Source organism: Littorina saxatilis, linkage group LG13 (assembly GCF_037325665.1).
Source record: "Littorina saxatilis isolate snail1 linkage group LG13, US_GU_Lsax_2.0, whole genome shotgun sequence".
Classification (NCBI taxonomy): domain Eukaryota; kingdom Metazoa; phylum Mollusca; class Gastropoda; order Littorinimorpha; family Littorinidae; genus Littorina; species Littorina saxatilis.
In genome coordinates, this window is record NC_090257.1 from 29,184,685 (window position 1) to 29,196,573 (window position 11,889).

Below are 11,889 nucleotides of genomic sequence, written 5' to 3' on the forward strand. Positions count from 1 at the left end.
GTGAAAAAATCGCATATTTGCCTGACTTTACAGTCCAATACCTCCAAATGTATAATTCTAACAGGCTTCAAACTTTGCACAGCAATTCTATAAGTACTTTTACATTTCAAACCTGAACTATAAGAACATTGCTTAATTTTGAAGCTGTTTACAGCACTCTAAAAAATGCCTTCTGTGCACTATTCACGCCTAGGACAGTGGGCCTCCCTACCACATGTTACATGTCTGCTCTTCGAGTTGTTTGGAACTTAGTTCGAGTATTTTCTCGAACGTAACTTTTGACCCAGCTGTCAGGTAGGCATCATGAATTAGACGTACACTAACACTGGCAGAACTTATAAATCATGTTGTGCAAAAGACTCGAAAGAAGTAGAACATTGTGGAAAATCGGGAATGCTTTCTCAGTTTGTGCACCCTGGCAACATTTAGCAGGAGAAAAAAAATGATATGCCATCCTCTGTAAAAGTCGCGCGAAGAATGCTGAACGGGCGGCGACGACTAGCTGTTCTTCTTCAAAGTGATAAACTACCCCCCAAACCCCGCTGCAAGTTTGTGCGATTTACTTTGTGGACATGAAGCCAGCAGAGGACTCAGGAATGCCCACTTAATTCCTTGATTGTACTTCCGTCACAAGAACTAACAGAACATTCAATGTTCGTTAAATCTGTGGATCAAGTGACTCACGAAGCGGAGGAAAAGAAAATCACCGGCAGATCTGTACAAGATGTTGAATTCTGCCAGGGAAACGAAGCCGCCCTCACGGCAGAGAAGTCTCCGCCTACGAAAATCAGTAGATCTAGAGCAAGGTAAACATACGTTTTTCAAAGCTTGTTCACAAACACACACACACACACACACACACACACACACGTACACAAACACACACACGCTCACACCATCACACACACACACATGAAAGAGATGGAATAGCTGATCGAGTGATGACAATGTTGATTGATAAGTATTTTTTGGTGCGGTGAACTTGAGGCTATATATTGTTCTATCAATCCATCGATATATTTTACACTTTCACCCCAGAAATGAAGCACGTGTACACATATTGAACAAAAGAATCATTTTAAGCTTTCATTGGCATTGTTTCCTTTTTTTGCAGACATGTTGGCAGGAAGTGAGTGTTTCACCCCACTCTTGCAAGGTAGGTTGATCACTGATGACAAGTTCTGATTGTTTTTCCTTTTTAAACGGATGACAATCCGTACTCTGCAGATGGATCTAACCGAGATGGATCTAACCGATACACGGAAGCAACATTGGGAACAAACTGTTATTCAATCTGTGAATATTTCATGTGTGAGGGGTATAACTGCAAGTAGCCTACGTTCGCTAATGTAGAGAAATAATTTTTGACTCAAACTTCAAGTTAAATTGTTTCTGCTGTCAGAGCCATCTTTCTGAAGGAACAATATTTTACATGCCACTGGATTGTTGTATATTCCTTCTTATTTTGCAATGACAGGCTCAGCTTTCATTTGATTGTAATGTGTTTCTTATTTGAAGCTTTGTATCATAAAAGCTCTGTAGAAGTTGTTTTGCAGACTGCATTAGGCGTGGTACCTATTGCACACACCCCCCCCCCCCCCCCACCCTGCCTATTTATCTAAAACACCCACCCACACACATACACATGGTGCTGACAAAGGATTTTTTTCCATTCTCCTTCAGGCCATCGCTTAATTTCTTGCAGACTGAGGAGCAATGGACGTTTGAGCAGCTCCTAAACCTAAGGCACACAAGCCACAAGGTAAATAAGGTATCAGTATATGAACAAATGTTTTCCCTTTGATTTTTATCGCATCATTTTTTTATAAAACTCTGTAAATTGTGGCAATTACACATTATGCCAAAAACATTATTATGAAGAATGAAGATTTTCAACTTATCATTTGAGAAATGAAATCAAGCATTTTTGTTCATTCTGTATTTGATTATTATTTTCCAGTCTTTGGGTTGGCATAGTGGGTGAAATAAGGGTGAGGAGTGTCGGTTGGTGTTATTTTTTAGGTCTTGGTGATGTAATATTTTCCCTATGGTATTATTCATGGTTATCATAGTGCAGATTCCAGGGAAACGGTTTTTTGAACAAGTTTCAAGTTTCAAGTTTTATTTATTCCAATAAAACCCCGTGAGGGTACATGGAAAATTAAAAAACACAATAAAAACACATTTCATTCAACACCAAATAAAAGGAACTAAAACAAAAAGAAATCAGACTATGTACAGAAAAGGGAGTTGAGGGGTGAGGGAGAGCAAAAACAATACAAGAAACAATTCAACAATAATAATAATAAATAATAATAATAATAATAATAATGATAATAATAATACAAAAAATAATAAAACATTACAAGTGCAAAGTGATTACATACATTTCTTTACTATGGGGAAAGGGGGGAAGGGAGAGGGGGGGGTGATGGGTGGGTTAACATAAGGACGAAAATACTATTACAAACAACACAAAACAGATAACGGAGTATAAAGCTAAAAGAGAATTAAATTTTACTCGCTTCTCAAACAGTCCATGACAAGTGTCATGAACTTTGCGAGTTTTAGCAATAAACTCTTTTTTGTAGTGGAAAAAAGCTCTCTGAATTTAACTGAATTGGGGCGGGCATAATAATAGCACCGTAACAACTGTTTTCTATAATTGGTAAAGAAAGGACATACAAAAATATAATGGAACTCGTCCCCAAGGTCACCTGATGAACATTTGTGACAGATTCTGTCTTGTCTGGGAATACCAAGAGTCCTACCTTTTTGTATAGGCAATTTATGATTCAGTGTTCTAAATTTTAAAACAGCGTTTGCTAAATTAACCGGCAGGATGGACAAGTACTTTTCAAACTCAAACAGCCTCTTAAACTGAAAACCTACAAGGTCAACAACATAAACAGGTTACTGGTGTCTCGGGCATTGATGTTTTTAATAAGATTTGCACAGCAATTTTTGTGTGTGTAAAGAGATAATGAAAATAAAGCATAACAACTTTTATATTTTTGAAGTGGAATTAAATGTTTTCATTTTTTTATTTTGAAGTGTTTTTGTATGCAGGTTTTATTGGATGGTAGGGGGGTGGTTTTGATGGTTCTGATTTATTATGATGTAAGGGTGTTTTTTTTCCTTAATTATTTATTTAATTGGTTTATGCAGACTTCATGGCAGCCACTGACCTGACGATATGACAGCCATGAATATCGAACGCAGAAGAAGAAAAAGAAGAAGACAGTCTAACAGGAAAATAATTCTGGTATGCTCATAATGTCTATGCCAGTTAAAAAAAAAGTCATGAATTGAAGTTTACCCAGGTCGTAATTGTGACAATGAATGTATCCGTAAACGCACCAAGAGACTTACTTAGAAAAATTGAAGTCATGCATCGTCAATATGACTACAATCACAAACTGAATAAGGGGAAATCATGTCAATTTGGTGGTCTGGATCATCAGCTGTTGCTCATTCGCTATAATGGTCTACTTGACAAAGCCTGTCTTCATGTGCTTCTTTGTTTCTTTATACCTAGTGTAGACAACATGTAGGCGTTTGCAGACTGTTTATTGTATTGCTGTTGTTTGTTTGTGAGTAAAACTATGGTGTGACTTCAATTGTTTGAAATTTGTTGTGTATGTTCTACTTTGTGTAAGGTGTTTCTCCATGCCCCCAGAAGAACCGACATTATATTAAAACCTTCATACCCTGAAAATACTTCCATACTAGATGTTGTTTCTTATTGTAATGATTGGGGACAGGCAAGCTCTTAAATTGTGCAAGCCTTCAGAAAACTGTCAAGTCTGATTTGCTAGAACAAGCGATATTAACACGTTATTAAGATGAATATTTGATTAAATATGTGCAGGAACTACTTCAGCAGATTCATATGGCCAGTCTCACAATGCAAGGAAGGTGAGTAAATTGAATTATGTCTTTCCCACCTGTTCTGTGTTTAGTGTCAGCCGTGATTGCCTGATGAGAATTTGAAAACATGTTGCTAACTAACATGAACCCAACCATGAAACGTGATGTAGGTGAGTAGCCCATCTAGAAAAACGAACCTGTTCTAATTCCGAATTAGAACAGGTTCTTTTTTCTAGATGGGCTACTCACCTACATCATGTTTTAAGGTTGGGTTCATGTCAGTTAGCAACATGTTTTCACATAGAAAATGGTGGGCACCTGAACAAATATCAGCACATTACAATGAAGTCTTACTTTGTGATCTGATGGTTTAATAACCCCCCCCCCCCCCCCCACCCCCAAGAAGAAGCTCACATAACTACCAACTGCACAATTTCATTACAGAATCAAACAATGGGAAGAATCAGGATTCAGCAGTGCAAGGTCGTTGAGGGGGATAGCTATCACTGGGCACTCAGCAATGAATAGTTGAGGTTTTCACGGACATTAACAAAATCCGGTAACCTACGGACAGTAAATTTCACAGGGAAGGGAACAAGAACGTCAAACATGGAAAAGTATGTTTTTTCTTTCAAACCATTGATAGAGCTCTGAAGCTTCACACAAGTTTTGCAGAGAGAGCACTCGGCCTATTCATTTTTGGCACTAAAACATGCGCACACACAAAAAGAAAGTTTTTAAAAAGTGGCGCCGATGTATTCTCACACTCACAGCCTTAGAATATTGCAGTTTGTATGTTACCAAATTGAGGCATGATTTTACTCCATGCAATTACCTGACCAAATCTGCGACAGTCGGGCAAACTTCGTACAAGTCGGATTGGGCCTTCAATCAAATACTCAGAAACCAGCAAATACTGTAAGTAATACTAGTTTTGTTGTTATTTTTTACAGCTTGTACTGAATGTGTTTTCTTTTATCTCCTCAGAATCGAGTCAGCCAGGGAAAGACCATTGAGAGGGAGAGCGCACAGTAAAGCATATATGGCATGCACTTCGGTGGACGAGTGCCATCATCTTCATAACAAGAGATGCAGATCATATTTTCTTATGTTTAAGTATAGCTGTTAGCAAAAGTATTTGACGATTCTTCGGTACGACTTTCGTGTTTAATCCTATTAGCTTGTGCACAGCCCCAAAATCTGTTTTATTTTGATTTATCATTTATAGTTTGAATTTTTTTTAATGGAATTAGTCCAAATGTAAATACATCTAAGGTTGCAATATTGTTTTCTTGTATATACCCTTAAAACTACCTCTTCGTGTAAACAAAATTTAATTGTAAAAAGAAGTGTTTGTTCAAGGGAGATAATTTGAAGCAATTTTTTTTTTAAATCAGTAAAACTGCGTAGTGACATCCTCAATTAAATAAAAAGAATAAGGAATAAAGGTATACACACAGGTTGTACCCATTTTCTTGATTGCACTGCTTTTAAGTAGAACGCTTTTTTTCTCAGAATTATTTTACAAATAAAATTCAAGGGAGGCAATTGATATGATAAAAAGGAAGAATTTTTCTTTTCTTAGAATACTGTACACATTTAGTAAAGTATAATTTACAAGACAAAACACAGGGGTTTTTTGGGTTTTTTTCAGTGCCTACTACTTGACAAGAGAACCACGAGATTTGTGCAGATTATTTAAAATTTTCTGTTCAGTATATTTTACAAAGACAGATCCATACAATATCTATAATTTTGTAATAGATGTTTACAATTTGTGGGTATGTTTTTTTTTTTAAATCAACAGTTCGGATAGCCACAACAAGTGTGTTTGTCTTGTGATTTGAGAGCTTTAGCACTGGATGCTTAGAATCCTCTTGATCATTTACTTCAGTAGGTTAAGCCACCTTCTCCAAAATCTTCTCTCCTATTCTGTGCTTACTACAGTGGGTTTGACAAGAGAACCACGAGATTTGTTTTTGTACATATGTTGCTTTTATTATTCTGTACACTTTAATATTTTAATCCTATGTGCACATTTTTTTTTTTTAACTGTGGTTTTTTTTTCTTTTTTTTCTCCCTGTATTCAAAGTGTGTATGGAAACCACAACCTGTCACAGCAGTATTATTAATCTGGATCTCCCTGCTAAGAACGTAATTAACAGAACGTGTGCATGTAGCTAAAGAACTTAAAAAGAATTTCTGCTACTTCACTCAAAATACGTCCATCCTCACACTCATATTTTCTTAAAATAATATTTGTTCATACAAACATGTTTGCGAATTATTCAATTTTGCGTAAAATATTCAATTACGATTTCTTTGTGTGTTGCAAAATTATGTAATAAAATTATGCAAGATCAAATTCAAAACAGCAATAAAGCTGCTGACGGCAGAATACCTCTGTTGACTTCTCTATCTGTTGGGTCAAACTATGCCACAGACATGTTTCTTCTAGTAGCTCAATATCATTTGATACAGTCTCAAAGACAGAACAACACAATAACCTTTTTTTGTGTAGATTCGATTGACTTTTTCCTGAAATAAAATATTCATGAAGCGGGTTCTGACTGAGTTAATATATTTCTGGAAAGCTGAACAACGCAATGCGTCTGTGACTGGTGAAGAAGCAGAGCTGGAGCTTTTTGTATTGTTTGTCGTTGGTTTTATTACACACGCACTCACATACGGTCAACAAAATGTTGCATGTTCCTGCTTGACAAACAAATGCCTGCATACATGTGTGCACGTTCGAACGTACGAACATTCATACCTGTGCAAACAATCTACCACTTCAAGTTCAACACCCAAACCCCACACATTCCTCCAAAAGGAGTCTGAAATATAATACTGGCATTTGTTGTATTAAACGAGGACCTCAACTTCCATTGTCTAGTGCATGTGGGTCTCATGTTATACGTGTGAAACCACTTACTTAAAAAAGAAAAAATCTTGTAAGCTTATCAACTAAAAACAAACAAAAAACGAACAATTATATTCTTAAACAAACTGGTTAGAATAACAGATTTAGGAGAATGCAATGCAAGGAACATCTTTATCTATCGGTCGATGCTTAGATCTAGAAAAGCACCCACTTATTCCAGTATTATAGAGAAAAAAATCCAATTGAAAAAGATCTAGACAAGGCAGCACTAGCAGCAATTTTAGCTAACAAAATCGAACTTGCCCTGCAGTCATGCAAGGTCGAACCACTTTCCCTGCCTAGTGGGGGTTTGGCGGGTAGAGGGCCGGTGCTGGCACACTCAGAGTGAAACGACATGTCACCTACTTCGATAGCTTCTCCGGATTTACGTGTACAAACAGCGTCCGGGTTTACCGCTTCGATTCTAAACCCTAGTTTCTCATGTTGGTAACAAAATGGCTATTTGTTTATCAGATGTGTCGTTGTTCCACATTAAATGATGCTAGAATGCAAGGTCGCAATCATTTGGTTATCAAACCAGGTTGTGTTCTTTTTTTTCATCACCTTTTTCCGCGCAAACAGTTTTGCGCCATTTCTTTTGCGCAGACTGGGCGGGACAGGAAGCGGAAGCGCATCCCTATTTCTGATTGGACAATGATGCCGACGCCCACTTGACCCCCACTACAATGTCAAGGTCGGAAAGTCGTGAATAGCGTTCACGGGATACCTCCAGCTTCGCTGGGATAATGATGTCTGATAACATACATTTTCCCTCAAAATACCAAATAAAACGAATGTTCCATTTACATTTTTAAAATCAAATTTCTCATGAAAAAAATCTTTGCAAATCTCACACCTGCATTTATTGGGTACATATATGCTATATTATTTTGTCTAGTGCAACAGAGGTAATCCTACGTCTTTTTAACACTTTACAGCCAACCACCAGTGTTTCATTTCAAAATAAAATTACCAGCACTCGGAATTTAAACATAAAACAAATTAAGTAAACAAGTTCTATTACGTCATAAAACATCAGGTTGTATTCCAGCCATGTGCAGTACACAAAGAATATAACCAATATAATTTGGTGTAATATTACCAACATTTTAATTAAACCCTGCAATAATGTTGGTATGGTAATAATTATGCGAATCAGAGTTTAAGTTTTATTGGATTTAAGTGCTACACATAATATCTGGTAATAATAGGTCAATAATTGTGCGTCAAGTTATGCAGACCAATAAACCTAGAAATCATAAATAAGCTGTGCATGTCCACAATTGAATCATATCCAATCCAGCATTTTATTCTAATTTAAACACAAAGTTTGACTGATTTTTATGAATAATAGTACCAACTAGAGCTGAAAAGTGCGTTGCTAAAAAAATTTCATGGATCTTAAAATGTATTAGCCGGAGATAATCACTTTTTCTCCAATTCCCGAGATCATCCTCGTGTAATTATTTTCTTTTAAGAAGTAAGGTCAGGGCAGGTTTTTTTTGTTGATGACTGGTCGACAATTTGCCATCAACAAATGATGACACAAAGGAGGCATGGACTACATTCCTAATTTTTCATATTTTTTCATTATGATAAAAACAGGTGGTGAGGCCATCAAGACCAGCAAAAACGTCACGTAATCATTTGCGAGAAACGGTGTTGATTTCGCTCTTATGTTATCCTATTCTTAATCACCTTTCTGGTCACTAGAGAGAGATGGTACATTCAGACCTTGTACGAATCTTTTGCACTAATTTAAAAAAAAAATTAAATTTGGATAACTTCTCGCATGAATCCTAAAATAGCACCTGTTTTTTCCTTATCTCTATTCTTAGAATTGAGTAACATGCCGTCTACTGTTTGCAAAAGATATATTTATTTTATATGGGCTTGCATTACTGTTTTTTTCCGAATTGAACAAAAATAGTTTTATTTTCTGTTTTTCTGTAAACTGAACTTGAAAACGGACCTGAGCCCTCTGGGCCTCTTCCATTGAGAAAGACTCCACGTCTGGTTTATTATTTTCCTCATCGCATCACAAGGGTCAAATCTCATGGTGTATTGGCTAAAAGAGTGTTTGTTTCATCCAAATACCTCTAAAGAGAAAGATGGAAATTATTTTGTTTTCGCAATATTTTCTTATGCATAGACTGGGCAAAAATCAAGTATTTAAACTTTGAATACTTTGAATTCCCATCTAAGGTAAACAAAAACATAATTCGGATTAGTGATTAATTTAACATATTTGCCTCTCAATAACTCGTTTGTATATTTTCAGTAAGAATGCCCGTATATAACATTCACCAACTGATTTTTCAATTTAACCATATGAAAGAACAGTGTTTTATCAAACAACTCATCGGTATGAAATAGGCGCCGCACATCATTCATGAACTTTTCTAAAAACAAAATTAGCAAACCAAATCTTCACCAAATGAAAAGAAACGTGTTCAACTGTAAATATTTAATTCCTTCTGTTTAAAACTTTAATTCGGCTACACCACCAAAGCTCGTTTTGAAAGGATAAAGTTTGTCCCAAGTATTGACATGAAACTGACGAATATATCACTCGTCCACCTCCATCTCAATCCCACGTATCGTACACGTTGTCGTTTATATATGATTCATGCGAGCATTTCAAATGCTATCTTGAAATAAAATTAAAAAAATAAATTTTTGAGCAATTCGTTCGCATTCTCTTTCAGCCCTGCGCCCGACAGTTTGTCGGGCGCTCCTTAGCAGCTTTCAGCGCCTGTGCCCGACAAACTGTCGGGCGGCGACACGCATCTTCTCTGGCCTTGTTTCTGATCTAAAAATAAAAGACAGGTCACGAGCAAGGGAGGTAAATCTGTTCCCACTTCCTTCTGCTTTGTTTGGAGCAATTTGGCGAACGAAAATCGTCCGATTGAGTGTTTTTTGAGCATTTTTCCTGCGAAATATGAGCAACCAACGCCGCTACTCGTTGAGGCAGGTTCTTGACGAGATTTTCCTCGACGATGACACTGATTATGATGCCGAATGCGATGTTTCTTCGTCTCAATCGAGTGAAACAAGTGGTGATTTGAGTGCACAAGACCTGTGCGAGGGATTCGATGCAAATGTGAGACAGAAACATCCTGTGACTTGTTGAAACAACTGTGACAGAGTGGTGTGTTTACATACTTTTTGGTGTTGTGTTTGTGACTTGGAAGAAGGATTTCTTTGAACTTTACACAGTTCAGAAGGTACTGACTGCTACTCAACAGGTAAGAACATGCACTTACCATACAACACACAAAATTGTATGTGTCTACAACTATTAGTTGCAGAGTTAGAAGCGCTTTAAGTGAAGCACCCATCAGATTGCACTGCAGTGCCAAAACCCCTGGAGAGGCTGCTGAATCTGCACTGCAGTCAGGGCTGAAGGTGTTAAGAAAACATACTGAAATAAAAATTGATCAAACTGATTAATAATTTCGCAAAAGCCGTCTCATAGTCTTATAACATCCCTCCCTAAAAACATTCAGTCCGGAGCACTGTAAATAGTCAACTTTCAGTCGTGACAAAACTGTTACCAATGTGTGAATACATGCTTATTGTTCGGAGTAATTGATACACTTTATCACTGTACAGTGTTGAAGGCGTATCAGTGGGACGGAGGCCCTGAAGACAAGGCGAAGATGACGGCATGTCTAGGAGGCAGAGCGTCCTTCCCTTGGTCTATCGTGACGGGACATGATGGAGAGACTATTCTCAACCTTGACTGGTGGTTTCAGGTTCGCCGAATTAGCTTCCACATTTTAGCAAAACTAGTATACAACAGAAACAATTTCTGAATGATGAAAACAGATAACTGACCACAGCCTATATTGTACACAAGTTGTTTCTGTTTTTCAAATTGTTTATGTCTTAGTTTAGAAGGAACAGATTGTAAGACTAGGCGTCAGACTAAAATCTCCATCCTTGAGTAATAAAGTTCGTTCGTTCGTACGTTCGTTCGTTCGTTCTCTCTCCTCCTCTCGTTCTCTCTCTCCCTCTCTCTCTCTCTCTCTCTCTCTCTCTCTCTCTCTCTCTCTCTCTTTCTCTCTCTCTCTCTCTCTCTCTCGCTCTCTCTCTCTCTCTTTCTCTCTCTCTCTCTCTCTCTCTCTCTCTCTCTCTCTACCTTCCTCTTGCTCTCTCTCTCTGTCTCGTCCTCCCTCTCACTCTCTCGCTCTCTCGCTCTCTCTCTCTCTACCTTCCTCTTGCTCTCTCTCTCTGTCTCGTCCTCCCTCTCACTCTCTCGCTCTCTCGCTCTCTCTCCCTCTCTCTCTATCTCGTCCTCCCTCTCGCTCTTTCTCACTCTCTCTGTCGCTCTCTCTCTCTCTCCCCTCTCTCTCCCTCTCTCTCCCTCTCTCTCACTCACTCTCTCTCACTCTCTCTCACACGCTCTCTCTCTCTCTCTCTCTCTCTCTCTCTCTCTCTCTCTCTCTCTCTCTCTCTCTCCAGTCCTTTCATCACATTCGCCCCACAGCCCGACAGAGCGGAGAGATATGTATCTAGGGCAGAAAAGCAATAATTCAAGTGTTTCGTAAGAGTAAAAACAGAATTTGAGTTATATCACATCATATGTATGCAATTTAAATATTTTAATGATTGCTTAAAAGAGAGTATTGAATGTAAACATGAACACATCGTAAGCATATCGTTTCAATGTCTCGTAAGCATATAGTTTCAATGTCAATGGTATACAATAAATCTATCAGGCAATATTTTCCCTAGGCACCAGACAAGAAAAAGACACAGATAGCAACCTACAAAAGCAAACATTTCTACGCGACGGACGACGTGCGTGTGGGATTTCTCCCCAACGCGGGACTGTCTATACGCTTCGCCAGACCTCAGGATTCCGGCAACTATTCTGTGCAAGTGGAGATTCAGCAAGCAAACTCGTCTCTAAATTCTTCAGTTTCGAGGACGGTGACGCTGTTTGTTTCCGGTAATTTGCTTTTTCATGTGATGGCTTTCTATGATTAGCATCAACTACCTGCAAGCAATGCCGAAGATACACATAGTGTAAATGCAACATGACGTCACACTCATAAGAAAAATACCAAACTCAGTGTTAGGCATTTGTA

The 11,889-nt window shown here is 37.9% G+C and overlaps 1 protein-coding gene and 2 long non-coding RNA genes across 3 annotated transcripts in view; all 3 read left to right on the plus strand.

The window, feature by feature from the left end:
- The first annotated feature begins 550 nt into the window (after window positions 1–550).
- Window positions 551–1,747, plus strand: LOC138946071 (uncharacterized). Its single transcript, XR_011449190.1, has 3 exons — window positions 551–806; window positions 1,115–1,156; window positions 1,684–1,747. It is a non-coding gene; the product is annotated as an uncharacterized lncRNA (long non-coding RNA).
- Window positions 1,748–3,091: 1,344 nt separating this feature from the next.
- LOC138945460 (uncharacterized) lies at window positions 3,092–6,557 on the plus strand. The gene is made up of 3 exons (XR_011449005.1): window positions 3,092–3,265; window positions 3,872–3,918; window positions 4,858–6,557. It is a non-coding gene; the product is annotated as an uncharacterized lncRNA (long non-coding RNA).
- A 3,177-nt stretch (window positions 6,558–9,734) lies between these two features.
- LOC138945855 (uncharacterized) overlaps window positions 9,735–11,889 on the plus strand; it is a 4,507-nt gene continuing 2,352 nt past the window's right edge. The window contains exons 1-3 of the mRNA XM_070317373.1: window positions 9,735–9,852; window positions 10,409–10,551; window positions 11,534–11,750. Of these exons, the coding sequence (XP_070173474.1) occupies window positions 9,735–9,852; window positions 10,409–10,551; window positions 11,534–11,750 (478 nt within the window). The remainder of the gene's footprint in view (window positions 9,853–10,408; window positions 10,552–11,533; window positions 11,751–11,889) is intronic.